Raw genomic sequence first — 27,969 nt, 5'->3', positions numbered from 1 at the left:
TTCCCAGTGTGTCTCTGAGATGGGATGTATGGTTTATTGGCGGTGTCTGAGTAGAAGTCATTTCAGAAATAATTTGTCAGAAAATTCACAGAATATCCAGATTTGAGAACCAAGACCAGACCCGCTTCGGGGGAGGAGACCAAATTGAAGCTGAGATGGGAGGAAAATGCATGAATGAGGCTAAAAATGGCTTTGGCGTGTTTCTTATGAGGAAATGACAATATAACATGATTAAAAGTCCCAAAAGTTAGATTTTTAATTATATGGAACCTTTACAAAAACTGTTCAATTAATTTCTCAACTCCGTCCTCAATCTCGCATTTTTTAGCTACAACACCCTCTTTGATTCCAGAATGCTATCAAGTCTGACAACTGGAAGGAATTAGACTGACTCTGATGGAATGGGCGGGGCTGATTCTGGAATGGGCGGGGCTGACTCTGGTGCAGCTCCACCTTCTGGTGCAGCTCCGCCTTTGTGGTTCTGCAGCGAGCACCACTTGTTATTTTGAGCTAGTACCAGAAGACAGTGTAACCTTTTTTAGTTCTCTCCAGTCAAAACAAAACTTTAGACTTTTTTCTTTTTTTAATTTAACAGGGAACAGCAATCAATTGAACAGGGAACTGCAACCAGTAGTCACACAACAAAATAAAATCACACAAACAAAATAAAGTTACTCTCCTCTTTTCTTGGTGTCTGAAAAGGGCAGGGAAAACCATCAGACTCCAGTCACCCATCGAATGGACTCTTCACCCTCCTGCCCTCTGGGAAGCGCTACAGGAGCCTATGGACTAAGACTACCAGGTCCCGAAACAGTTTCTTCCCCACAGCTGTCAGACTCCTAAACTCTGCCTGCTGACATAACACCCCAAACCAGCAGCACCCTACATAAACTCTGTAGAAACAAGAAAGCCCTGCAAATCGATGCAGAGCGTCGCGGGATATGCCTGACTGGTCATATATATTACCTCTCATGACACTGACCTCTGACCCTATGAGCTTGTGTATGTGACGAGTTTATTTACCTTTGATAGGGAGTTATGACCTCTGATTTTGTCAAAATCCTTCAACCCGTTCAGGAGATATTGCACACAAAAGCCAAATTTTCATATATACGGCCTCACACAACCTTGACCTTTGACCCTATGAGGTTTTGTACCTCATGAGTTTATTTACCTTAGATAGGGAGTTCTCACCTGCGATTTGGTCAAAGTATTTCAACCTGTTCAGAAGATATTGCACACAAAAAACAATTTTTCATATATACGGCCTCACACGACCTTTACCTTTGACCCTATGAGGTTGTGACCTGATCAGTTTATCTACCTTTGATAGGGAGCTATCACCTCTGATTTGGTCAAAATCATTCAACCCGTTCAGGCAATTTTTGATATATATATATATATATATATATATATATATATATATATATATATATATATATATATATATATATATATGACCTCACACGACCTTGACCTTTGACTCTATGACCTTGTGTTCCTAATCAGTTCATGTACCCTTCATAGTAATAAAATACACAGGCGAGGGTCCGACTCTCTGGAGGACGCCATGTTGGATTCTATGTTTATTTAGCTGTATTTATGGTTTTGCTGGTGGTTTTTGACTCCTTTGAAAACTGTGCAACAACACTCTTCTTCTTCCTTTTCTTGTGTGTTATTTGGCGGATGGCACTCAACATAAAAAGATGCATTTCTCAAACAATTAATGTATTGGAGCGTGAACCAGAGTCATTAATCTCATATCCTAATTTGAGAGTTACAGCTAGAGTCCAGAGGGTTTTGTTGGCTTTATAAGCATTAGTTAGTAAGGTCCTCACTTGAACAAAAAATACAGCTTGTTTGCAGTGACTTTGGTATTTACTACCCCCTATTGCCAGAAATCTACACACTTTCCCTTTAAGCACGTTGTCTCTTTAAGACTGGTCCTGGGTGACATTGGAGTTTACAGGGAGGCCGTAGAAATTCTCTGTCTGGATATTTATTGTGGAGATTAATGGACTAAAATGGGTTGCTGCACCGTGACTGTCTTCTCCTTTTTTTGGAGAGTAAAAACTATATTTTGGTTTTTAAATGCTGCCGCTGCACCGTGTTAAGAAATCATATTACTGGTTGGTTCGAAATGGGTTGAAATGTTCACATTTCTTCTTTGCTTTACATGCTGATCACTAAAGCGTGCTTTAATTAATATTGCGTTTTCGTAAAACGTAAGAGCAAACAAGGGGGATTTTAATTGACAAAAATAATAAAATCAGCACATTTCCAAGCCAACTGCGGTTAACAGTGGCACGTCGGCTTGAAAATATCTCCTTTTTGCCGTAAATAACACACATTTCATAGCTGTTGTGGGTTATGTATGTGTTCATCAGTGCTTGAGAACTGTAACTTTGGGGAGCGGGTCGTAATTGTGGGCTTTTAATGCGGTGCTGTCTGTGGCGAGGTGTTGGTAGGGTCTGATCGGAGCTGCAGCCAGAGCGTTTCTCCCGACCAGCGGCTGCTGGGAGCTGGTCCACGGTGAAGCAGCCCACGCAGCCGAACGAGGGCTTCCCGGCTCTACCTAAGAGCTGACCGCAGCGGCCCCGACGACCGCGGGCCAGCGACCCGAGAAATAACATGGGGAGTCCTGCTGCTGCCTGCTGTTGTTTGTTTTCCGTAGTAAATACCTGAATATGCAGAGACTCAACAGGTCATTCAGTTGTATGGTATCATTCAGATGATCAAATGAAATGTTGCAACATTAATATCAGTTTACCTGATCTTGATCAATAATCACATTGATGAATTGGTGCATGAATAACTACAAACCCTGCTTCCTGCAGCAGCTTTTTCTGCTCTAGATTTATGATCTGCTATTTGTATATTTCAACGAATAAGACGGAAATGGCATTAATTATTTAGATTTATTTGTGGATTTTTTTGTCGATGTTAACCCTGTTGTGTCTCAGTTCATGAAGCTGTTTTCAATGTTTCCCGCTTTGCGAGCAGCTGATTGTGCAGCAGATGGCCGCGGACATGATCAATTTCGAAGTGCTAGTTCTGGATCAAGAGAAAGCCTGCTGTGCTGTGCCGATGATTTTATTTTGCGAGGATGGATTGAGGAAGGGGGACACACATGCTTAAATATCGACTGTCGGCAATAATCAGATTCATACTCATAAAATACTTGTTTACATGTTTTGTGTGTGTGTGTGTGTGTGTGTGTGCGTGCGTGCGTGTGTGTGTGTGTAACTCTGCCCACTAATCCGTTACGTATTTTGTTTCTTGTTGACATAAATACAAAAATTATGCAAAAGAAAAGAAGTGAAATAATGTACAATACTAAAGTACATTAACCAGGATCGAACCTGCGACCTTCGCCATTGCAGGCGAACGCGTTAGTCACTAGACCAACAGTGCTAGGTGCTAAATCTCTTTGCAAATTTATCCCTTCAAAACACCATGAGTGCTGGCAGGCTTTACAGCAACGTATGTAAAATAGAGCCTTTTTTATTATTATAAACTTGTCGCTTCCGTACAAATGTGAAACAATATATCTGACGGAGATTTCTGCGGAGTTTCTGCACTTTCCTGTCAACAGAAACAGACATGCTGTCTGCCGCTGCCTTCCGCCTCCAGGCTTTTTCAGACTAATAACTGAAAACTAAAGACTGTACACGTTAACTGAACAAAGATTACAGCAACACACCACAACTTTCTCGCTACAAATGTCGTCAAAACATATTTATATGCTCAAACAATCTTAGTTTATCAAATTTTCTCTTAGAACAGCCTAAACAGAGTCCGCCATACTTTCTCTGTTTCTCAGTCCTACATGGACCAATCACATTGCTGTTCTGCATTTCTTCATTTGCATGTAAAGGCCGGATTTGCTCACTAGCTAACTAGTGAGCAGTACAGCGGTCGAACTAGTTAACATGTTACACAGAATGCCAGCCAAGTGTGTATTTATTCAAATTCCACAAATTTACTAGTTTTAGGGGCATTTTTCTGCAGCTAGTTAACTAGTGACAGTGTTTTGTGTTCACTACTTAACATGTAAGGCTCAGTTTGCCCTCTATAAGCTACTGAGAAAAAATTATAATGCAGATATGCTCACTAGTTAACTAGTGAGTGCTTCCTGTCCCATTACAAGTGAACTAGAAAGGCCAAATATGTCAACTAGTTAACTAGTGAAGGTAAATTTGTCACTAGTTAACTAGTAAGAACACATTTTTACATAACAAGTAAACTAGATTGCTCCAAAAACAACAACTAGTGTGCGTCTTGTGCGCACTAGTTAACTAGTGAGCATATCTGCACCTCACTAGTTAACTAGTGAGCATATCCGCACCTCACTAGTTAACTAGTGAGCAAATCCGCACCTCACTAGTTAACTAGTGAGCAAATCTGCACCTCACTAGTTAACTAGTGAGCAAATCCGCACCTCACTAGTTAACTAGTGAGCAAATCCGCACTTCACTAGTTAACTAGTGAGCAAATCCGCGCCTCACTAGTTAACTAGTAAGCAAATCCGCACTTCACTAGTTAACTAGTGAGCATATACGCGCCTCACTAGTTAACTAGTGAGCAAATCCGCACCCTACTAGTTAACTAGTTGGCGTTTTGGGGCCCACTAGTTAACTAGTGAGCATATCTGCACTTTACAAGTTAACTAGTGATGCTTTTTTGCACCTTACTAGTTAACTAGTGGGCGCTTTAGGGCGCACTAGTTAACTAGTGAGCAAATCTGCACCTCACTAGTTAACTAGTGAGCAAATCCGCACATCACTAGTTAACTAGTGAGCATATCTGTGCCTCACTAGTTAACTAGTGAGCAAATCCGCACCCTACTAGTTAACTTGTGGGCGATTTGGGGCCCACTAGTGAACTAGTGACACTTATTTTGCACCTCACTAGTTAACTAGTGGACATTTGTACCCTCTCTAGTTAACTAGTGAGCAGTTCCGCCTTCACAAGTTTACATGTAAGTGTCACACTGAAGCCACTACTAGTTCACTAGCTGAGGTTCCTCTGGCCAGCATGTTAACTTGTGTGCCACATGCAAATGTTTGGGGTGGGATTTTACGAAATTCCGCACTGTGATTGGTTGTCATATTTTATTTTGACACAGGGAGCCAATAGAGAGTCTTAATTTGAGAAATTCTCCGCCTCCTAATTAGAATTCTGCGCAACTAGCTAGCTAGTGTGAATGTAGACTTGAACTAGTTTACTAGTATACATTTATGTCCTCACTAGTTAACTAGTTTGGACAATGGATGCATCAACTAGGTAACTAGTGAGCCTGCTGCCATCAACTAGCTAGCTAGTGAGTCATTAATGGTTCACTAGTTAACTAGTGGCACTGACCTACTCCAACTAGTTAACTAGTTAGGAGTTAAGCCTTCACTAGTTAACTAGTGTGCACATTTTGGCCATCAATAGTTAACTAGTGAGATACAAAAAACCTTCAACTAGCTGACTGGTATGCACTTTGGCCTTTACTAGTTAACTAGTGAGCCATTTATGTGTCAACTAGTTAACTAGTGAAGCCAAAATGTGTTCACTAGTTAACTAGTGCACATTTATGTCTACCACAAGTTAACTAGTGTGCAAATTTTGGCCATCACTAGGTAACTAGTGAGACACAAAAACCTTCAACTAGCTGACTGGTGTGCATTTTGGTCTTTACTAGTTAACTAGTGAGCCATTTATGTGTCAACTAGTTAACTAGTGAAGCCAAAATATGTTCACTAGTTAACTAGTGCACATTTATGTCTACCACAAGTTAACTAGTGTGCACATTTTGACCCTCACTAGTTAACTAGTGAGACAAATACCTTCAACTAGCTGACTGGTATACATTTCTGCTTTTACTAGTTAACTAGTGAGCAGTTTTTGTGTCAACTAGTTAACTACTGAAGCCTAAATGTGTTCACTAGTTAACTAGTGCGCATTTCTGCTGCCACTAGTTAACTAGTGGGCACATTTTCACCCTCGATATTTAACTATTTGTCACAAACATGCCTAACTAGTTAACTAGTGGACAGAAATGGCTTACATGTTCATGACAATTCTGGCTGATATCCTGATATCAGAATAAATGCTCATTTGGCTTGCCATAAGAAACTGTTTATCTAGCCCAGCCTCATCAGTTTCAGACACCTTTACACCAGTGCTGAGGTTGAGAACTGTGATAAAATAAATAAATAAATAAATTTAAAAAAAAGAAAAGAAAAGAAAAACAAACAAACTCAAAAGCAGCCTGCCAGCCAGCCAAACCGCCCAATCAATCAACCAACCAGACAAACCAAAGAAGCAACCACACAACCACACCAACCAGAGTGGTTGGGTTAGGGTTAGTTTAATAATGCTGTTTTATTCCCTCACACTGTCAGTCTAGCACCAGTTGCTGCCTCTTTTACATGTACATGCTTTTCCCTCCCAACCCTGAGCCCTTGATCCCCCTGAGCTAATTCCATGAATCGTCCAAATCTAAATCCACAGACGGAGGGACACACAGTTGGCCACACAGTCAGGATGGACAGATGGGTGAGAAAGACACAAAGAATCACAATAAAATGGGCAAAGCTCCCAGTGCTCATCTTGTTGTTATTCCTCTCGAGTCCCTCACTAGCAGGGCCATTTGTATGCCATCCACTCTTCAGATACAGCAGTGACCCTCTGCATCAGCTCATCAGAGGGGACTGTAGAGCCCGACTGACGTCACTCATCATCCTCTGTAATCGAAAGAGACATTAATCCTGCTCCACCCCAAAGCCTTGCAGCTGCTGGGAAGGAACAGGGAAAGACATTCAGATTGAGACACAAGGAAGACAGGAAGCTGGATCTGGGGAAAAAGGAAGCACACGCAGGATTCTAGCAGGTGGAAGGAGACATTACTGACCTGGACAGGAGTGACAAAGTGCTGCCAGGCACAGATTCATCCTTGGATCCTTCTAGTTTGGAAAGTTTTCTGGGATTTCTGATTCCTCAGGGGTTTGGACACCTCTTTCCAGGCTTCGCCCTGGAGACCATAAACTCTAGTGAGATTCCTGCTGAGGGGGAATGCTGCGGGAGCTGCTCACCTCCTCCTGCACCCCCCCTCATTTCAACAGTGTTCACTGTGGAGGAGTCGAGCTTCACTACAGTGGAACTGTGTCAAGATGGAGAAGTCATATTCCTGAGGGCAAAAGAGGGGTAAGAGGCACTGTGTGTGTGTGTGTGTGTGTGTGTTAAACGCAGGATCTGTTTTTATCATAGAGAAAAAGAGGTTTCTCTCAGCAGAGAGGCATCATGCAGAAACAATCAAGAGTTTTTGAGACTTTCCAGTAGATCACATAACTGGATCAACAAACGGGAAGCTGGGGTTGAGTGAGTACCTCAGTTCTTCTGAGAATTTCAGAATTTCCCTTGCATGTAGAACAGCTTACATAGTCTCTGTCATCATTTACCTCCTAATTTATCTTCTTACCTCATCCAGTCCAATCACAATGTGCAATCTTTAAATGTCGCAAGAACAGAGCTTTACGGATATGGCACGCGAACAAAAACTAGCTTTAGTGAGACAGGAAACGGAAACGTGTCACTGCAGCGTTGCCTTATCACTTTGTGGCCTATTTTATTTCAACAGATGTTCTGGAACAGATAGGGACGTAATGATGAAAACACACATGCACACACGCATGCATGCATGTACAATGTCTGTAAAGAGGTATAAGCAAACAAAAATAGATACTGAGATGGAACTTTTTAAGTGCATGCAAGAAATTGTTCACACAGATCAGTCCACCTGGGGGGGGAGCAGCATCTTTTATTGTTCACGTTTACCTCCACTTGTGGTTCTGATTTCAACATTATTAAGTAAACTAATTAGTTTGAATCAAGATCCTAATTCAGTCGTGCATTTCCACAACCGTTTCCCACCAAGAGTAAACTAAGGTCATATGCAGCTCACATTTAACCCATTTTGCTGATGAATTCAGCATCAAATTACATTGATAACAAAAACAAAGCAGACTGATTGTTGACTGAGCTGAATGGATGTTTGGAGTGAATGTGTATGACAGGGATTACACAGAGGTTAAGCCTCTTCATCATAATAGCTGCTGAAAGTTTCCATCCCAGGTGGCTCACAAACAGCTTAGTGAGGAACACTTGTCAGTATCAGAAATGAAATTGCAATAGCGGCACACATTCACAAGTGGGTCAAACATGATAGCCTCGTCCCAAAGCTGATCCTATTTACATGAGAACAGGGTGTCCTCATTCTGCCTATTGTGCAAACAGACTTTGTGTTCATCTATTATTTTATGCATTAAACAAAAAAACGGAAGCTTTCAAGGGTCAGAGCCTGAAATTTGACACAATTGTTCAAACTAAAAGGGAGAAACATTAAAGTTTGTTTGGTTTTCCTCAAGAGAATATTAGAGATCTTTAATGTGTACAAAAATGTATTGTTTCTAATGCATTTTGAGTAAAAAGGGATTATTAAATACTTATGTTAAAACAATATTAATAAAAATATTTAATCTTTTAAACAAACAAGAACAATTTTTTATTTATTTTTTATTTAGCTTTTATCATGTTTTAGTAAGTTGTTCCAGGAAGTAGTTGTCTTGCTGATCAAAAGAGTCAAAATCTTCAAAATGTTCTGGCTTTAAAGGGACTTTACGGAGTTTTGAATTTTTACGCTCGCGATTGCCCCTCAGGCCAAAAGCGTAATGGCAGCTTCAATAGTAGGCTCGTGCACGAGGCGCGCATGCTGTACGTGCACACTCCTTAACGAAAATACAGCTGAGACAGTCCCGTGTGTGTGTGTGGCCCGGAGGACAGAGGGCAGGAGAACGCGCAGCTAATTAATTAAATAATTTGGTTCTGTACCTTTCTCTTCAGCACAGCTGACAAAAGTTTAAGATGGGTCAGTTCTGCATGCTCAGATCATTCCCTTCCCTTGCTTGAAAAATTGTTCCAAAATGAAAGTTGAGCCCACATCTTTTTTATCTGTGAATTCAATGCCGTTCGGCGAGTCTCAAATAAAAATTTGGGCATCTTACTGTAAAAAAATATACTATTAATGTAAAATATAAACGCTAAATAAACTATGTTCACATCCAGAATTAAACCCAAATCTTCTGCACAAGAGTCCAACATCTAACTAGGTGAGCTAAAGCACCAGGGACATCTTTTATATCAGTAACATTTATATCCTTGATGACAGCTGAAACAACGTTCAAAGAACGGTTCGGAGCCAAAATGGCTATTTTGTTGCTAATTTGCAGGAAATATCTAGAAGAAAGTAGCTAAGGGTCCTCAGAAATGTAGCTAGGTTCATCACTAGGCGTGAGGAACAGCGACAAAGTCGCTGAGTTGGCACTACCTCCCTCTCTGCTGCTAAAGCTAGCAAACGCTGTGGGCTATGTCTGAGCGTGAACGCGCATGAAGCAGCCTGCTCGACTCGAGCAGCTCTCTTTTTCTGTGATTTTAAAGAAAAACAGGCAATCACAGTAAAAATGCCAGGGCTCATTCTACAGGACCAGGGCATTGCAGGAGAATGTATGAAGAAGAAATTTATTATTTCTATACATGTTTTGGCTGTCAAACTTCCATAATGCCCCTTTCATTGATATTCCTCCCAAGTAAAAATGTGGCAAACACTGACATTTTTGTAGTAAAATCATCAAAACACGTTCTAGAACAAACAATAATGCAGAAGGTTTTACAAAAAAAACAAAAAACAATTAGGTTATTTGCTCATTGACTAAATAAAATAAAACAGGATAACTGTAAAATAAAATGCAATATTTGACCTATCAGGACATGGAGCCACAATCCACATTTTTTTCTGTCACTGATGTCAAAGTCGTGTGAAACTTGCTTTTGTAATTTAAATTAGATTAATTGATTCAAATATCATAATAAACAAACATAAACGAGTTTGTTTTTTCTACTGGCAAGTGAAGGGAAAAGAGGAAGAAGAAAGGGAGAGAAGTGGGGAGAGTTGATAGAAAGAGAGAACACAAGGAGTTCAGTGAAAGAGAGGAAAAACCAGAAATGAGATACCTATCATACTTTAGAAGAATGAATCAGATTAATTTCTCATGTGAGCAAAACTGTGAATTCTGTGAATCATTTCATTTAAAAGATGTTTCAACATTTTTACATTTTGTGTTAGATTAAAAAAAAACTTCCTGTGTGAAAGTTGGACAAAGTGACAATGTAAAAAAACCTTCTGAACTAACTGATCAGTCTGTCTGAGTGTTTATATTATTCTTATAATCCAGAGAGATCTAAAATCAGTCATCAAAGCTTCAAAGACTGACCAAAGAGCTGAGCGTGGCCCCAGAGCCACAGGTTGCAGACCCCTGCATCTGTTTGTTCCTCCAACAGATTAACCAGCAGATTGAGACTGGATGTACTTTATGTTTTCTCCACAACCTTCTTGTTATCACCAAAATGTAGGAACAGGTCCGTTTATTCAGGAGAAATTTACAGGATATTTCTCAATAACTTGGGTTGTTGAGAGCCTACTGCTGTGGCAACAGCACACTCAGATTACATCAGGGGAGTTTTACACAGAGGTGTGAGTTAAATTTAACGGATGGCTTTATTCTGTCGTGCACCAACGGACCACTGGTGCCAGGCAGCGAATAGAGAGATACGGAAACACAGTAGGAGCAGGAGGGAGGGATAAATGAGGATTCGTTCGGATCTTCAGTCCTTCTTAATCCCCTTTAGCCATTCTGGAGGGAATAAACAGAATGAGGTTGGACATGCACACAGGCTCATGCATCTAAAAAGGAACAAAAACGACCCATAAAATAGTTTCTGTGTGATTGGAGAGAAAGTTGTTGCTTGTTTTTATTTCACAGGGATCAGCAGAAGCGTGCATTTATCACAAAAGCTTGCTGCCGTGCGTAAATTCATCGGAACTAAAACAGAAGATTTGTTCAGTCATAATGTAAAACAATAATCCATTTACTGGTAAACCTTATTTGAGCCCTGCACTAATCTTTAGCATGAATTTAGGCATGCAGAGGAGGGACTCACATGTTTGCACACAGCTCCTATGTTTAGACTGTTTTGACCAGCTTTGGCTGCACATGGGACAGAAACTCACCGACCAATGAAACGGCTGCAACCTGGGTTTCACCATCCAGCTTTAATTCTTTTATGACTCTGGGGGGTGGCACGAGGTGGGCAGTGGTGCAGTTTAATCATCGATTAGATGATGAGATTTCATGTCCAAAAAACTCAGGAGGCTTCTTTAGGTTAAAAAAAAAAACTCTTCATTTGCAAATCCTTCTAAGTAAAAAGTGGAAGTGAGAATGGGCACGTTTGATAAAATCACAAAAAAATGAGAACTAAACTAAACTCATGAAATCAGCATTTGATTGTTCCTTTTCCTTTATTTTGTAATCACTTTGTTCAAATGTGACATTTGAGTGTGTTTGCGTAAAGTAAAACCTAAAATTCATCAGGTCAGTGTCCTGAGTTGGCCGCTTTTAAACATGCAAATGTTTAGAGACAGCCCAAAGAAGCCGAACATCCCTAAAGCTGTTTTGTTCAGTAATTCTAGACTTTTGCTGGTTTTTAAAACTTGTTTTGGGTCCAGTTTTTGAACCAGACCACGAGAGTCATTTTGTGGTTCGAGCTTGAAGAATGATAGAAGTCGATGAGTGGAGGAAAAAAATGACCTGCCGAATGTTAAGTCTACAGCTGACAATAGTTTGGTGATAAAATCACACTTTAATGGTAAATGGCCTGTATTTGATTTAGCACCTTCTAGAGTCCTGGAACCCCCCAAGGTGCTTTACAACACAATCAGTCATTCACCCATTCACACACACATTCACACACTGGTGGGGATGAGCTACGATGTAGCCACAGCTGCTCTGGGGCGCACTGACAGAGGCAAGGCTGCCGAGCACTGGCGCCACCGATCCCTCCGACCACCACCAGCAGGCAAGGTGGGTTAAGTGTCCTGCCCAAGGACACAACGTCAGTGACAGACTGAGCGGGGCTCGAACCTGCAACCTTCCGATTACGGGGCGAACACTTAACTCCTGTGCCACCGTCGCCCTTTATGAGTCTAACTGTTATCTCTGGTACTTTTGATGGTCAAAGCTTTATTCCTTGAATGATTCATAGGTCAGAGAAAAAAAATCTGATATTGGAGTGAAAATTGATAATAATAAAGCAAAATCTAAATAAGACAACTTTGTAAAACATTCATAAACCAACAGAACTATTAATCAAGACCACCTTAAAAGATTTCAGGAAACAAAATACAAATATATATATATATTGGTGATGACTTGAGACATTTGCTTTGTTTGATTTATTAGGCTTCTGGTTTTCCAAAAACGTTCTAATTTGAGATTGTTGACCTGCTCTGATAAACCTTGCTGCTGGTTTTAATCTGAGCCTCGCTGTCTGCAGAGATGTGGAGGAGAAGGGCGGTCAATATCCAAACTGTGAAGATCTGACGAGGAAACACCAAAGAGTACCATTCCAGGTGGGTTCTGCTGCTGTTCCAAAACCCTGTCACACATTTAGATGAGATGTTTTAAAGATGGCTAAATAAAAAGGTTTATCAGAGTAGGTCATGATAACCAAATGCAAACACCACAAATGTAATCTAAAAAAATATTTGGATTTCATGTATTTTGTGGCACAGATTGGACCAAGGAAATGATAATTTATCTCAACAGTTAGTTGCATTTGCTAAGAACCTTCCCAAATTGTCCTTCAGATTTTCCCTGACCCGGTTGAGGTTGTCCTGGGTCCAGCGACCTGCCTGAACAGTCTGGAGCGAGACCGTGAGAAGGAGCGTCTGCCCTCCATCGTTGTGGAACCTACTGAAGTGAGCGAGGTGGAGAGCGGAGAGCTGCGCTGGCCTCCGGAGAGCATTGAGATAGAGGACGAGGAGGAGGACCTGTTCTTGGAGCAGTGCATCCCCCCGGCCAACATCGCTGACTGGGGGGAGGAGGAGGAAGAGGATGAGGAGGAGGAGACGTCTGTGATACTGAACCAGCAGTCTGGTTTAACTCTCATTGGTGAGTTGGAGGCTTTTAAACGTGCTTGTGTTGACAGTTTTCTAGTTCTGCATTAATGTTTAACATGACCAATGACTGAAGTGTGAATTGTGAATTTTGATGGCTAAACACTCTGAACAATTATGACAGAAGAGAATAGAAGCTGTTAATTCTGCTGCAAGTTTTATGATGGTTGACTTTACCTGCAAAGAATTCAAAGTGAACATAGAAATATCTTAAAATGAGATTCTCACACTGTAAGAAGGACAATCGTGCCTGGTGAACATTTACTGACTGTCTGATTTGTGTTCAAATAAATAGCATTGATGTTCAAGAAGTTGCAGCCAAGCCAGTGTTTCTGATTTAGATCTACATCATGATCATGGTCAGTTTGAGATTTAATATTAAACTATTAATTTAAATGCAGTGGACTGGTGACTGGAGGAGTGAAAAGATACACAGCAAGCATTTTATTCGTGGATGGAAATCCTGGGAAACGTGGGATTAGAGGTGGCGAGAACATGAAGAGGTTGAGGAGAACTAGGGACAAATTTGTCCGTGTTAAAAAGTATTTTAAATACAAAAAAAAAACACAATATAAACTTGGACCGGATACATGACAGGATACCACAGAACAGCGCTCCGCCCTCTGTTGTATGAGGGAAAATTGTCTCCATCCGTGCATGTCTCTCCCTTGTGGAACTGATGGAGAAGTATAAATTAGGTTAAAGCAGAGAGGCCCAGACTTCTCTCTCCCCAGCCACTTGGGCCAGCTCCTCCGGGAGAATCCCAAGGCGTTCCCCGGCTGGCCGAGAGACATGGTCCCTCCAGCATTTCCTTTAGTCGTCCTCCCAGTTGGAGAGGTGTCCAGGAGACATCCTGACGAGATGCCCGAGCCACCTCAACTGGCTCCTCTCGATGTGGAGGAGCAGCTCATCTACTCCAAGCTCCTCCTGGATGACAGAGCTTCTCACCTTATCTCTAAGGGACCAGCCACACTGCGGAGAAAACTCATTTTGGCCGCTTGTATCCTTGATCTCATTCTTTCGGTCACTACCCAAAGCTCGTGATCATAGGTGAGGGTAGGAACATAGATCGACCGGTAAATCGAGAGCTTCGCCTTCCGGCTCAACTGTCACTGAACGCCCGCATCACTGCAGACGCAGCACCAATCTGTCTATCGATCGCTCGCTCCATCTTTTCTTCACTTGTGAACAAGACCCAGAGATACTTAAACTCCTCCACTTGAGGCCGGACCTCAAGATCCCTGACAGGGAGAAGCCATTCAACCCTCTTCCGACTGTCACACCCTGTCCTGTCTCCCCGTTTTGGTTCAGCCTTGTGTCTCGTTGATTGCTCCCACCTGCCTCTTGTTTCCCAATCACCTTAGCTCCCTGCCCTCGTGTATTTAAGCCCCTTCTGTTCTGTGTCTTGTGTCGGTCCATTGTTTCATTGTCCAGCGTGTGTTGAATAAATCCATGTTAGAAGTTCTCACCTGTCTGCCTGTATTTCTCCCGCGTGTGGATCCTTGCCTCACCTCCGCTTACCTCGCCCACACGCCGTGACACCGACTAAAGACTAGGGTCTCCGATTTAGAGGAGCTGATTCTCATCCCAGCTGCTTCACACTTGAACCGCTTCAGCAAAAACCGGCGATCACGTTCTGATGAAGCTAACAGGACTACATCATCTGCAAAAAGGAGAGACCTCCTTAGGCCACCAAAATGGATCCCCTCAACACCTTGGCTACATCTAGAAATCCTGTCCATTAAAGTTATGAACAGAATTGGTGATAAAGACCAGTGTTGGTGGCGGAGTCCAACTATCACTGGAAATGAGCCCGACTTACTGCTGGCGGTGTAGACCAAGCTCTGACACCGGTCATACATGGATCTAACAGCCCGTATCAGAGGGCCTGGTACCCCGTACTCCTGAAGAACCCCCCACCGGGCCCCCCGAGGGACGCGGTTCAATGCCTTCTCTGAATCCACATATAAAGGATTTATCAGTTATTTGCATATATTTAATATAGTGCATTTGATGCATGAATCTCTCAGAACATATTTTTTTTGTTTGGTTCCTGAAAACAAATGTGACTTTTTATTACCTCATAGCCCTACAGCCTATAATGACCAGATCTTCTATGTTGTTTCTAAAGTTAAAATAGGGAAATGTGCGTTTAAACCTCCTTCTGACTTGAACGTCCTTCCTGTTTTTATTCTCTCCTTAACTTTCTTTCTTTCCTCCCAAAATGCCTCCTCTGCACATTTTTCTTCCAAAAGAAAATGTGCCTTTTATTTTATCCAGTGTTGTGTGACTTAGTGAAAAATGCTTTTTGCTTTAGCCAGTCATTGTAAACCTGTATTAATTCTGGTTTGATGATGCAGTTTTGGAAAATTATTCAGGAAGTAAGAGTTAGGAGATTCCTGACAGGGCGTTCTGACTTACACGGTGTATGTGAAGTGCTGTAAATGACGACATAACCACATTGTCATGTTGTTTCTGCAGACCTGCAGTCCGATGCGTTTAGAGATGAGACTCCAACACTTCCACCCAACAGCGCTCCAGCCTTCAACTGACTAAGCTCTCCTTCTTCCTCAATCTGTGAAGAAACTCCCAGAAATGAACGATAACAAGTGTGACTAAACTCCTCCATGGATGAACTCAGCAAAAACAAAGTTTTAGGTTAAAGAAATGTACATAATGGATTGTTTTCTTCATTGCTAAATGAATGTATGACAGGCAAAAACATGCCATTTTTCTCCTCCTCTGTTTATTTTTAACATGTTGCTGACATTGTAAGTTTGCGTTTCATTTCCCTGGAAAAAGAATAGCGCAAACTCCCAAAATACATCCTGATCAGCAATAGTTTCCACCTTAATTTAAATGTTGCTTCATTTCTGTCTCTAACACAAACAATAGTTAGTATTTTCCTCGTGAATCCTTAAATGAAGCTCTGTGTGGCTCATTAGGATGTTTACTTGCTTATTCCTTCTGTAGTAAAACATCGTAAAGCTCTTTGCGGACTGGACGGTCATTTTTGTTACAAACAAGACAAACTCCACTTCTTACATCCCTTCATGTGAAAACAGACACATTTCAATGACTTGTATATAATAAAAATGAATATTTTAATTTGACAATAAAGTATTTATTCTCCAGTGGTATAATACTTTTCTGTAGCTGCTTTGTAGCAAATTCAGAACATAATGAGGATGTTTCTTTTTTTACTAATGTCAAACCTTTAAATTACACATATTAAATGTTGCAAAGCATGATTTTGCAACAGGAATGTAAAAGTCACTGTTTATGAAGATAAATTATGTGGGAGTAGAAAAAAGAGATTATAACTTAATTTCTACAAAAGATAAAAACAACTTTAATGGTCTCAGTCAGGCAGACCTGGCAAAAGGAGTGGAGGGAAGAAAATATGAACAGGAAACCTCAATAATGTAAAATGATGCAGATTATACCATCAGTTATTTTAAAAAGTTGATGCATGTTTGCATTTAATAAAAAAGAATAAAATGCCTCTAACAAATATCCGCTTAGTGGTTGTCCTTTTCTACTGAGTGCTGGAAGCATCTTTATGAGGATTTACGTTTATTTTTATTTTAATATGTTGTTATTATTATGTATTATTATTAATAATAACAAGTATTTTAAAGTGATTAAAATATTTCAGCTCTTCTATGTAAAATAAGTTCTAACTTGCAACAACAAGTTACTGCATAATGAAAAAAATAAACAAATCAAGTACCGGTAATTACAAAAAACAATCAAATCTGAAATTGTCCTAAAATGATAAAAAAAGAGCAACAAGCGCTGACCAGGTCAAATGAGGAATATGTGTGAGTTGTGTGTGGAATATTAAATAAATCAGACTGTAGGTGTGTGTGTGTGTGTGTGTCTAGGTGTCTATACACCAAAGTGAGGACCAAAACAAGTATTTTTACCTGTAAACTGAGGACATTAGTACCAAAGTGAGGACATTTAGCTGGTCCTCACTTTGGTACTAATGTTACAGAGCTCTACTGGTTAGTTTTAGAGGTTTGGTGTGAATTAAGTTTTAGTTAAGGTTAGGGTAATCCAGTCACTAAAATGAATGGAAGTCAGTGATGGTCCTCACAATGAATGCTAGACTAGTGTGTGCGTGCATGCGTGTAGGTGTGTGTGTGTGTGTGTGTGTGTACTGAAGGGGTTGGGGCTGTAACATAAAAAGCTTTGCTACAGCTTCACAACTTCCTGTTAGGAGTGAGAGTGCATCGCCAATGTCCCAATCAGCCGTAAGTCTAAACATCTATTAAATCTAATTTTATACATTAAAAAAACACAATAATGTAAGTGTAGATGTTAAATATTTTATGGAACATTTTTCGTAACTGACTGATGTTTATCCATCACTCGAGTAATAATCTTCATTGGTGATAATGCTTTTCCTCTCACCTACAGCTTTGACGAGCCATGGATGACTTTTTTGACACCACCGCTGATGAATACATCCTTGAGCTGGACGACTATAACTTCACGACAAATGAGACAAATCAATTGTTCCCTGAGATCCAACCCATCCAAATAGCCACTCTGGTCTTCTATAGCCTTGTCGTTCTGCTGGGAGTTCCCGGTAACGCTCTGGTGGTGTGGGTGACCGGGTTCTGCATGAGCCGTTCCGTCACCTCCCTCTGGTTCCTCAATCTTGCTCTGGCTGACCTCCTGTGCTGCCTCTCTGTCCCTCTGCTCATGGTACCTCTGGCCTTTGATGACCACTGGCACTTCGGCCCGCTGGCCTGCACGCTGGTCAAAGGTCTGTTCTACTTTGTGATGTACTGCAGCATCCTGCAGCTGGTTGTGATCAGTTTGGATCGCCTGGTGATGGTCAAAAAACCCATCTGGTGTCAGAACAACAGGCAACCCATGCATGCTGTCTTAGGGTGTGTGGCTGTGTGGTATCTGTCCTTGTTAGTAAGCATCCCACAGTTTGTCTACGCCCGGGAGATCGAGGCAGGCAAACAGAAGAGAGAGTGTGTGATGGTGTACTCTAGAAACAACGTCTGGGCCATCGCCTCCTTTCGCTTCATCATTGGATTCATCCTCCCCTTCTTGGTTATTCTCATCTGCCACCTTTTGGTGTATAGCAGAACCCAGAGCGGGCTGTCCCGTGGTCGGAACCAGTCCAAGCGAACTGTAAAGGTGATTGCTGCAGTGGTGCTGACCTTTTTTCTTTGCTGGCTCCCCCTGCACATCTTGGATTTCCTCTACATTGCGACCCCTTCTATTTCCCCATGGAAGCCAACATTGTACATAACTCAAGCCTTAGCTCAGTGCTTGGCCTATTTCAACAGCTGCCTCAACCCTCTGATCTATGTGTGCATGGGTCGAAACTTCAAACACAGCATGAACCGCTCTCTGCGCAACATCCTGCATTTCGCCACCGAGGATCCGAGCTTTAAAGGGACCATTGCACAGAGTGACACCAAGAGCACCAGCAGTGGAAAGGAAATGACTAAGATTTAATCACATTCTTAAAATACACCAGATTCAAACTTCCTACCTTACTTTGGAATAAACTCTTGGATTTGACCATACTTTTAATAAAAAGTGATGATGCATGTCATGATTCTGAAAGTCAGGACGGGAAGGACTTTTTGTCCCATGCTTGGGCCGGTTTGAGTTTTCCACTCTGACTCGGTGTTGCAAATGAGGAAATGTTGCCCAGTCTGTGAGATTGTGACACCCGTGCCTCATGCAACCAAGCAACTGACACTTCTCCCACTTTTTTTAAATCTCAGCATGTTATACATTTTTGTAGTATTTAAATTATGTATTTGAAATTTAGAATTAAATCTTGTAACACACTTTGTAACATGAGTTTGTAACATTCGCTCATTTTGTGGAAATGACAAATAAAAAGTCTGCCTCTGAGTGGCAGTTTTTAAAACAACCTCAAGAGGGAAACATACTCTGAATCAGTCTAATTCTAGTCCTGAAGGTGAACTATCCTGCCTGTTTTTGATGCTTCTGCTTCAAACCATCTGATTGAATCAATAATTGATTAACTGGCTTCTACAGAACTTTGGGACATGTGGGAAAGGTCATTGAACCAATCAAATCAGACATCTTAAAGCAGAGGAACAGTTAAAAGCTTCAGCAAAGTAAACCTCGAAGACCAGGATTGAAATATTTGGAATGAACTTTTAGGCCTGCTGATGATGTCATCATACTACGGCAATACCACTTGGGACATTTTTAATCTCTTTTTCTGTTCTTTCACAATTGTTTTGGAGAGATTTTGGCAGTTTTGTTATTAAATCCATGCTTTTTACTACCTAAATGTTCTTGAATGTGGTGTCGTAACTTCGGTAAGTTGTACGTCCAGCCAATCATCTAGAGTGATGCAGTCGACAGGCACAGGAACCCGAGACAGCAAGAAGAAAACATGGCATCCATACCCTGTCTACTTCTCACTGGCCTAGTGGTAGAGTGTCCGCCCTGAGACTGGGAGATCAGGGGTTTGATTCCTGGCCGGATCATACCAAAGACTTTGAAAAAATGGGACCCAATGCCTCCCTGCTTGACATTCAGCATTAAGGGATTGGATTGGGGGGTTAAACCACCAATAGTTCCCGAGCGCGGCTGTGTCTGCAGCTCACCGCTCCCCCAGGGGATGGGTCAAATGCGGAGAACAAATTTCGCACACACACCTGTGTGTGTGACAAATTATGGGACTTTAACTTTGACTTTAACTTTAACTTTAGACTTGATTTTTATGGTTATGTGGTACGAAACCGCCAATATGTTTCAACAACAGGACATCATTTTATTCATTTTCAACATTTCGTTGAATATTTCCAGAGATTAACAATAAAAACTACACATTGTCACTTTAACATTGTGTCAAATAAGTGTACAGCCACTCAGGAGTTCTGTGAAATGTACCTTCAGCCATTTATTGCATCTCGTAGAAAAGAAAACCAACTGTGTACAAAAAAAGTACCAAAATTGAGAGAAAAATTACACTTTACAAGCTACATTCATTCCAAACAAGGCCTCATGATGGAATTTACAGAAACAGGGCTATTTACAGAGTGTGTTTTACAGAAAACTGTGTTTTAACATACTAAAAACACATGCATATTATACACTGTTAGGTTAAAACCGCATTTATCAAACCCAGAGTTGAGTTGCTGAAGCTCACTAGTGATAAAAGCTGTAGAGCTGGGAGCAGAAACTAGTAGATTAAAGTCACATGCATTCATTCCCTGTTCAGTGTTTCACTATCTGATTGGTAAATAGTGGAAATGGGTCTAGAGTTTGTCGACTGAGTGCAACACAAACCTCTTTGGAATTAATGCTTTTACCTGGACTTTTAAATGTCTGAATAACTGGAAATACTTTCCAAAAGTCTCTCGTAAAAGGGGTGTGATTTATTTTTCCTGATTTGGGGAATCAAATAAAAATAACAGGAATCTGAATTGAAACCAAGCCAAATCATACCAAACGTGACATTTAAGATGTCAGCCATCCCAGAGTTCTCTGGTATAGCTACAAACACTGCTCTCGCAATATCATTTTACTTTTCCTTATAATAAATTAGACAATACTTTCAGTATAATTCATTAAAACCTTTTCAAAAACTCTACAAAATAGGCACATTCATCTCCTTTCTTTAAAGCAAAACGTCAGCAACAAAGGATTTTAAACTCTTTTGTCCAATTAAACATGAAATTAGATATATTTTAAATTAGAAAACAAGCATAAAAACTGGAAACGTATTTATTTTGTGGCTTTGTTAGCACAGTGTAAACTTGCCTGAATCGTCATCCATCTTACCAGGATGACGTCCATTTGTCTGGTGTCTGACGGCATCAGGAGGAAGATATATTCAAATAGACACTACAGGAAGAGGAAGTTCAGCTATGCTTATTTTTGTAAAGGTGTCTCCTTAAAACATAGTAGTGTAGGTAGAGGTAGGTTAACTATGCAAATAAACAGGTTCTGGTGTTTGGCACATGGTTCTGTGATGTTGATTAAATATGTGTCCTAGTGAGGAAAGACGCTGTGTAGGTCTGAAGCAGGCTCAGCCATCTGCTCAGACTGTGGTCATGACTTTCAGAGACCCCGTGCGGAATCGGAGAATCTTCTTTTTGAGAGCGTGCGAGGCTTTGATCTTGACGAAGGCTTTGGGCTGCGTTGGGGTGTTTGCAGAGGCCTGGGGGGAAGGAGACGATGAAGAGGAGGTAGAAGCGAGACGAGGGGGAAGCTGCTGAGGCCACACTAACCCTCCGCTCTCATCAGAGTCACTGGATAGCGAGCTGGAGGGCGGGGAGTACACCTCACTCAGGCTGGATTCGGACTCCGCGGGAGCGGCACCGGCACCGGTGTAGCCCTCCTCCCCCTGACAGAGGGGTGCTCTTTCCTGAGAGTCCTGGTGCCAGCGCTGACTGTGCTGGGAATGAGACTGGGAGCAAGCATGACCGTGGCGAGATTTTCGGGGTAAACGTCTTTGTGCCTGCGCTGCTGCCTGGGCCTCACCTTCGTCCTGGCTGAGCTCCAGGTTAGAGCACCAGCGCCGGTTCCCGTTGTGGACCTTGTTGGCCACCTGGGGTCCAGTGACCTGGTTTTGGTTATGAACCGGATTGGTCCGGCCTGAACGCCGTTCTGTGGTGCTGTATCGCCTCTCAGGAAGCACCCGCTGTCCTGGGAGGCTGTTTTCAGACTGGGATCGACTTGTTTTACTGCTTGCCTTCTTGGATTTCTGTCGCTCATTATGACTTTTTTTAGGAGCTCTGGACTTTGAGTTGGGCTGGTCGGGGGAAGTAGAAGGTCGATTCAGCTTTGGCTGCTCTGGTTTGTAGTGTCGGGGGGAGCGCACTGGAGCGTTGGAGACCTGTCCAGGGATAAAATGAGCACTTACTAAATTGTGCATTTGATAAGTAGGGTTTTGTGGGTGTAAATAATGCTGGGGTGAAGGGGGTTCACAGCAAAGGTCAAGCGCCCCAGTGCCACAGTTTGGTTCCAAAGAGGGCAGAGGTGATGGTAGTCTCCCAGTCAAGCAGTGTGGTCTGGACTGGGGGTAGGGCAGAGCCAAATAACACCCCTCTTCAAAAGATGGGGCCTCTCCTCCTTCAGCCTCCCCCTCTAGCAGGTCACAACCCCATTCCTTGCTCTTAGGGTTAGCTGATGGGTCAACACGATCCTGATGGGGGTCAGGAGGGCGTTGCTCTGTGGTTAGAGAAGGGCTCCTCCTGTGTTGGGAGCTGTGCCCAGAGGCACCGCAGTATGAGGGATCAGGGATCAGGGTGGTACGAGGCTGACATGGCCGGGGTGAGAGGGTATGGCGTTGGATGAGACTCAGGATGTAACCCTCTGCTCTCAGAACCTGCTGGAAGTCCTCCTTGGTGAGCTGATCTTCCGCAGGCTGTCCCTGCCAGGTGGGGTCCCACTGCCAGGAGTCCCCAGCTGGCTCCTCCTCTATGATGCCCTCCAGAGGTGGGTGGGGTGCTGAGAAAGAGCGGGGTAGATTTGGTTGTAGGATTGGAGCCTCAAACTCTGCATTCAACATGAAGGAGTCTCCTAATGACAGAAAAAGTATCAGGCTGAGATGTAGAGGTCAGATCATTCAAATGAACACAGCTCACGGGTAAAATAATCTGTAACACAACAGAAGCAGCTAATGAGCATCACAATGATAAAGTCTGAGGCCTGAAGTTGAATCTCTCTCAGCTATTAGTTCAATTTAATCCACTTTTTTGTCAGCATGAATCATATTTAACATTTAGTCTTTCATTTATTGATATATATTTTAATAATTTGGGATACAAATGTTGTTTGCTAAATTAAAATTTTAACTTAAACTTCCTGTGCTGGCAGAAGGAACTCCAGACAGATTTAAAAGGAAAACAATACTTAAAATCACTACATAACACCAACTGTTTCAATATAACAACTTTTAAAATACTGCAATATGGGAGTTATGATATCTCCTTCAGCCACCGGCTTTTTTTCTCTTTTACAGAAGTTTTCCATGCTATCAGTGACAAAAGAACGATGCGTATGTAAACCCCTTGATCCCATGTGGTGTGAGCACCACTTACTGCACGTCTGATTTCACTTCATACATTCCCTGATTGAAGTTTGAAATATTAAATTCCAATTATTGCTTTTTTTTTGTATTTCTGTATTCAGACTGTAATGGATACTTTGTCTTTCATTTCAACATACTGTTCTTTTCTTCTTTTTACCAAAGGTGATGCATAAATTAGTCAGTTTTATTTTTCAAAATATCCCTCTAAAAAACTTATTTCTGATACTGTTAAAGCAGGTTTTCGGACTTTTCCCCTTTCAGAAATTATGTATGATTTGTCAGAAATCCGTAAAAGTGATAACCTTATCATGTACTGTGATAAAATGTAAGCAATACGTCTTGTTTTTTGTTTTGCTAAGCACTCCCCTGCCCCGCAGAGCTCCGTGCAATAGGAAACTGAGCGCAGACCAGAGCTAACCAATAGCGTTAGACTACCGCTTACATGCTTCAAATTTAAGGAATACCTCGGCTGATGCAGAGTTGATGAACTTTTCATGGAAGAGTAAGTCTCTAAAATATAAATATATATAAACAAAACATGACATGAGAACAATACTCGTAAAACAACGTGCTTTAGCTCTGTTTGTCGGCTACAGAAGCACATTTATAAACAGAAACGTGAAGTCGCCATCTTAAAAAAACAGAGCAACAGACTTTTTGTGTGATATGCTTGTCAGCCACTAGATGGTGCCATTGGATAAGAGAAATACTCGGGAAAGAAGCTTTATAGGGAGATTAGGCAGTTATGCTTTCCTTAGCACCCTCTAGTGTCAGTTTAGTAGAACCAAAAGTAAAACCCATCTCCTCCAGAAACAAATAATTTATCAATGTCTCTCCCTTGGCTTTACTCTGCTCTAGACCGCCCCTTCCATGACCAATATCTTTTAATTCAGCCATCCCCATCGTAGTTCAACCAATAACAATTTGGAATCAATGTAGACAATCTTGGATTGTCGTCTGTTGCTCCTGTGGCACAAAACCATGTTTCTCCCCTCCATGTTAGGTGATGCGTTTAACAGATGGGCCATTAGAAGCATGAACACTCTGTATGATTTGCATATTGATGGTACATTAGCCTATTTTGAACAGTTGGTTGCCAAGTTCCGCATCCACCATTCACAGTTTTTTAGATACCTGCAATTGGGAAAATGTGTTAATTCTAACTCTGCATGTTTTCCACTGTGCCCCTCTCAGACTCCACTTGATGATATTCTGACCTGTTGGACATTTTCTAAAAGTATTTTAAATAAGGTTTACACCCAACTTAGTTCACACCACCAAACTGACTTAGACCATTAAGTGGGAAATGGATCTAGATGCTGAACTGTCGGAGGAGATTTGGTTTAGGATTTTGTATAATATCTACAGACCCTAATCTGTGTGAGGCACAGTGTTATTCACTTTAAGGTGGTGCACTGTCTACATTGGTCCAGGGAGAAATTATCCAGAATCAAGCTAGACTTGGATCCCGCATGTGAGCGCTGTAGACAATCCCCTGCAACTCTCTTTTACATGTTTTGGACTTGCCTGTAATTACAAAGATACTGGAATTTGATCTTTGATCTAAGATTTACAGAACTGTGGTGTTTTCTGAACCCTTAACTGCCCTGTTTGCTATAACAACTGTGGATACCTTATTGGATAATGGACAACGACATATGATTGCCTTTAGTTACCTGCTGGCCAAAATACTTGCTCTCTCCAAATGGAAACATTCAATGTTTGGCCATTGGGTGAGTGATATTCTGGCCCACGCTCACTTGGAAATAATCTGAAGTGTCCTGGGGGGCTCACTGTGGAACTTAACCGCTGTATGGTCATCCTTAATTTTGTTTTTCAAGGGTTTCTCTGTTGACGATTTCTTGTAAGATTGTTTATTTTTTATTTTTATTTTTTTGGCCTTGAAAATGGCTTTGAAATGGCTTTAAAAATTAAGTAAAATCTGAAAGCTGAAATGTCTCCCCAGCCTTCATTAGTGTGTACAGGAGCAGTTCATCACTAAATAAAACAAATCAGTTGTGTTCATGATCTAATACATGCAGGAAACGTGCTGGAAGAGGACTGCAATGCCAAGTATGTCAGCTCAACTTTTTTCTAAGTCCAACAGACCGTACCGGCACTCTGAATTTGTAAATCCTGTATTCTGGCCACAGGGGGAGGTGGAGGTTTGAATGACATTTCTTTAACCCTGTAACAGGCAATTTTAGCACTAACTGACTCAAGAAAATGATGAAAATGTTGCAGATTATCTCTTTAAATACAATCTATTCTGCAGACCTCTGCTTATTCTTACCTACAGACTTGGGCCTGTCGTTGGAGAAACTGCCTACGGACGCTGTGGGCTCAGCGGACGATGACTTTCCTTTTGGTGATTGACCCTCGCTTGATTCATAGAAACCTAAAGGACAAAGACACATTGGCAAGCTAGAAATATTTCTCCTTTGTTATCACTGTTTGTCTCTAAAATAAAAAAAACCCATAATTAAATCAGTTGGATGTAGTGTGTGAGTGACTTCACAACAAACCACTAATTACGAGCTACTAGAGTGTAAATAAACAAGACAAGCAAAAATAAATGAAAACCCCATTTTCTAAAGGATCAGAATAAGCTAAGGCAACAATTTGAACCTAAAGCATGGTTGAGTTGGTAAATGAAACTAAATTACAGAATGCAATTGAATAGAGAAATCCTTAATTACATGCCTGACAAAATTGTGATGAAAGAGGAGCTTTTAAACTGTGGGAGTACCTGAACTCGGGCGACTATTGGCAGCGTCTCCTTGTGCTTCATCATAGCAGCCATCATTGTTGTCTAGCTTCAGCTCGTCCACCTGCTGTTCCAGCGACTGCATCAGGCCCCACGGAGAACTCTTGAGAGCACTCTGAAATACAAACACATGGGCTGTTTTACTGCTCCTCCTGTTTAAGGACATTGCTGATTGGTAATCTTTAATGAGATAATAAAAAGCAACAATTGAGAGTTTTGATTACAAATGATGAGGGATCAGACCAAGTGCAGCCCACAGATTCCTTATGATTCAAATATCAATAAAACAGCGTTTCCTTGCCCAGACGCGGTCACCAGGGCCCCATCTGAAGGAAGGCCTGGAGGTTGGGAATGTCGGCGAGCGCCTGGTGACCAGGCTTTTACCCATGGAGCCCGGCCGGGCACAGCCCAAAGAGGAAGCGTGGGTCCCCCTTCCCATAGGCTCATCACTTGTGGGAGGGGACAATGGGGTTGGTTTCAATGCGTGATGGCGGTCTGATCCAGAAGATGGCTTATGGTATGTGGAATGTCACCTCGCTGGTGGGGAAGGAGCCTGAGTTGGTGTGTGAGGTTGAGAGGTTCCAACTAGATATAGTTGGACTCACCTCGACGCATGGCTCTGGCTCTAGAATCAGTTTCCTTGAGAGGGGCTGGACACTCTACAACTCTGGAGTTGCTCCCACTGAGAGGCGCCAAGCAGGGATGGACAGAGTAGATGCACCCCATCTTGGTGCCTGTACGCTGGGGTTTACCCCGGTGAATGAGAGGGTAGCTTCCCTCCACCTGCATGTGGGGGGACAGGTCCTGACTGTTCAGACTGGTCAGACTACCCACCCTTTTGGGAGTCCTTGAAGGGGGTGCTGGAGAGTGCTCCTTCCGGTGACTACCTCGTTCTGCTGGTGGACTTTAACGCTCACATGGGCAACGACAGTGAGACCTGGAAAGGTTCCAGCCCTCACCTATGGTTATGAGATTTGGGTAGTGATTGAAATAATGACATCACGGATAAAAGCGGCCAAAATGATTTTTCTCTGCAGGGTGGCTGGGCTCTCCCTTAGAGATAGGGTGAGAAGCTCGGTCATCCAGGAGGGCTCGGAGTAGATCTGTTGCTCCTCCACATCGAGAGGAGCCAGTTGAGGTGGCTCAGGCATCTAGTTAGGATGCCTCCTCGACGCCTCCCTGGTGAGGTTTTCTGGGCACGCTCAACCGGGAAAAGACCTAAAGGAAGACCCAAGACACGCTGAAGGGACTATATCTCTCACCTGGACAGGGAATGCCTTGGGATTCCCCCGGAGGAGCTGGCCAAAGTGAATGGGGGGAGGGAAGTCTGGGCCTCCCTGCTTAGGCTATTGCCCAATCTCAGATAACCGGCCGACAATGGATGGATATATTACAAATGGAAGCTGTTCAAAGAAGAATTTATTTTTTAAACTATTTACAAAAATGTAATAGACCCACATGCTGTAAAAATGTCTGCAGAGGTTCAGCACAACCCCCCTCCCCCAAAAGATGCATTTTCTGACCACTTGCTCTAAATAAATGTGCACACAGGGCCATTGAGGGTCACCACCGTGCATAACCAAAGCATCCATATCTGACAATGGGCTTCAGTATTCGGGGAGTCTCACATGGAAGGCAGACAGTTGTAACATGAATAATTCAAAGCTCTTTAAAGGGGAGGGGGATGTTTTCTATGTGGGGTAGGGTGGTGGGCACTCACATAAACTCACATGCACGAGAGAGAGAGAGAGAGAGAGAGAGAGAGAGAGAGAGAGGAGAGAGAGAGAGAGAGAGAGAGAGAGAGAGAGAGAGAGAGAGAGAGAGAGAGAGAGAGAGAGAGAGAGAGAGAGAGAGAGAGAGAGAGAGAGAGAGAGAGAGAGAGAGAGAGAGAGAGAGAGAGAGAGAGAGAGAGAGAGAGAGAGAGAGAGAGAGAGAGAGAGATGTACTATCAACAAATAAAACATGACTGGTTGTAAAGATAGAAAATCACTCATCGCAAGTTAATTTGAAATGTTTTTTTCTATTTTTCTATCTTGTTTCATAACTGGATTTGAATCTCAAAGACACACGCGCACACACACACACACA

General features: G+C 42.1%; 3 protein-coding genes across 3 annotated transcripts in view; 2 read left to right on the top strand and 1 right to left on the bottom strand.

Moving 5' to 3' along the window:
• The first annotated feature begins 6,534 nt into the window (after positions 1-6,534).
• On the top strand, positions 6,535-15,741 carry lbhl (LBH regulator of WNT signaling pathway, like). Its single transcript, XM_070543234.1, has 6 exons — positions 6,535-6,546; positions 6,632-6,703; positions 6,881-7,194; positions 12,436-12,511; positions 12,749-13,052; positions 15,539-15,741. The coding sequence occupies exons 1-6, from the start codon at positions 6,535-6,537 to the stop codon at positions 15,607-15,609; spliced, it is 849 nt and encodes a 282-aa protein (XP_070399335.1). The 3' UTR covers positions 15,610-15,741.
• Positions 15,742-17,250: 1,509 nt separating this feature from the next.
• Positions 17,251-18,973, top strand: LOC139062379 (C5a anaphylatoxin chemotactic receptor 1-like). The gene is made up of 2 exons (XM_070543187.1): positions 17,251-17,316; positions 17,483-18,973. The coding sequence occupies exon 2, from the start codon at positions 17,495-17,497 to the stop codon at positions 18,542-18,544; it is 1,050 nt and encodes a 349-aa protein (XP_070399288.1). The 5' UTR covers positions 17,251-17,316; positions 17,483-17,494; the 3' UTR covers positions 18,545-18,973.
• Positions 18,974-20,905: 1,932 nt separating this feature from the next.
• Positions 20,906-27,969, bottom strand: part of LOC139062378 (dapper homolog 3-like) — an 18,905-nt gene continuing 11,841 nt past the window's right edge. The window contains exons 2-4 of the mRNA XM_070543186.1: positions 25,864-25,996; positions 25,408-25,512; positions 20,906-22,603 (exon numbers count right to left, since the gene is read on the bottom strand). Of these exons, the coding sequence (XP_070399287.1) occupies positions 21,120-22,603; positions 25,408-25,512; positions 25,864-25,996 (1,722 nt within the window). The 3' untranslated portion in view covers positions 20,906-21,119. The remainder of the gene's footprint in view (positions 22,604-25,407; positions 25,513-25,863; positions 25,997-27,969) is intronic.

Source organism: Nothobranchius furzeri, chromosome 13, assembly GCF_043380555.1.
Source record: "Nothobranchius furzeri strain GRZ-AD chromosome 13, NfurGRZ-RIMD1, whole genome shotgun sequence".
Taxonomy (NCBI): Eukaryota; Metazoa; Chordata; class Actinopteri; order Cyprinodontiformes; family Nothobranchiidae; genus Nothobranchius; species Nothobranchius furzeri.
Note: the sequence above shows the minus strand (reverse complement) of the source record. Positions and strands in the feature narration are given on the sequence as shown.

Bases quoted from the DNA above. Each gene is read 5' to 3' on its own strand.
- lbhl (XM_070543234.1), top strand. The intron at 6,704-6,880 runs GTAGAGCCCGAC...GGATTCTAGCAG, and splicing joins TCAGCTCATCAGAGGGGACT to GTGGAAGGAGACATTACTGA. The intron at 13,053-15,538 runs GTGAGTTGGAGG...TTGTTTCTGCAG, and splicing joins GTCTGGTTTAACTCTCATTG to ACCTGCAGTCCGATGCGTTT.
- LOC139062379 (XM_070543187.1), top strand. From the start codon at position 17,495: ATGGATGACTTTTTTGACACCACCGCTGATGAATACATCCTTGAGCTG.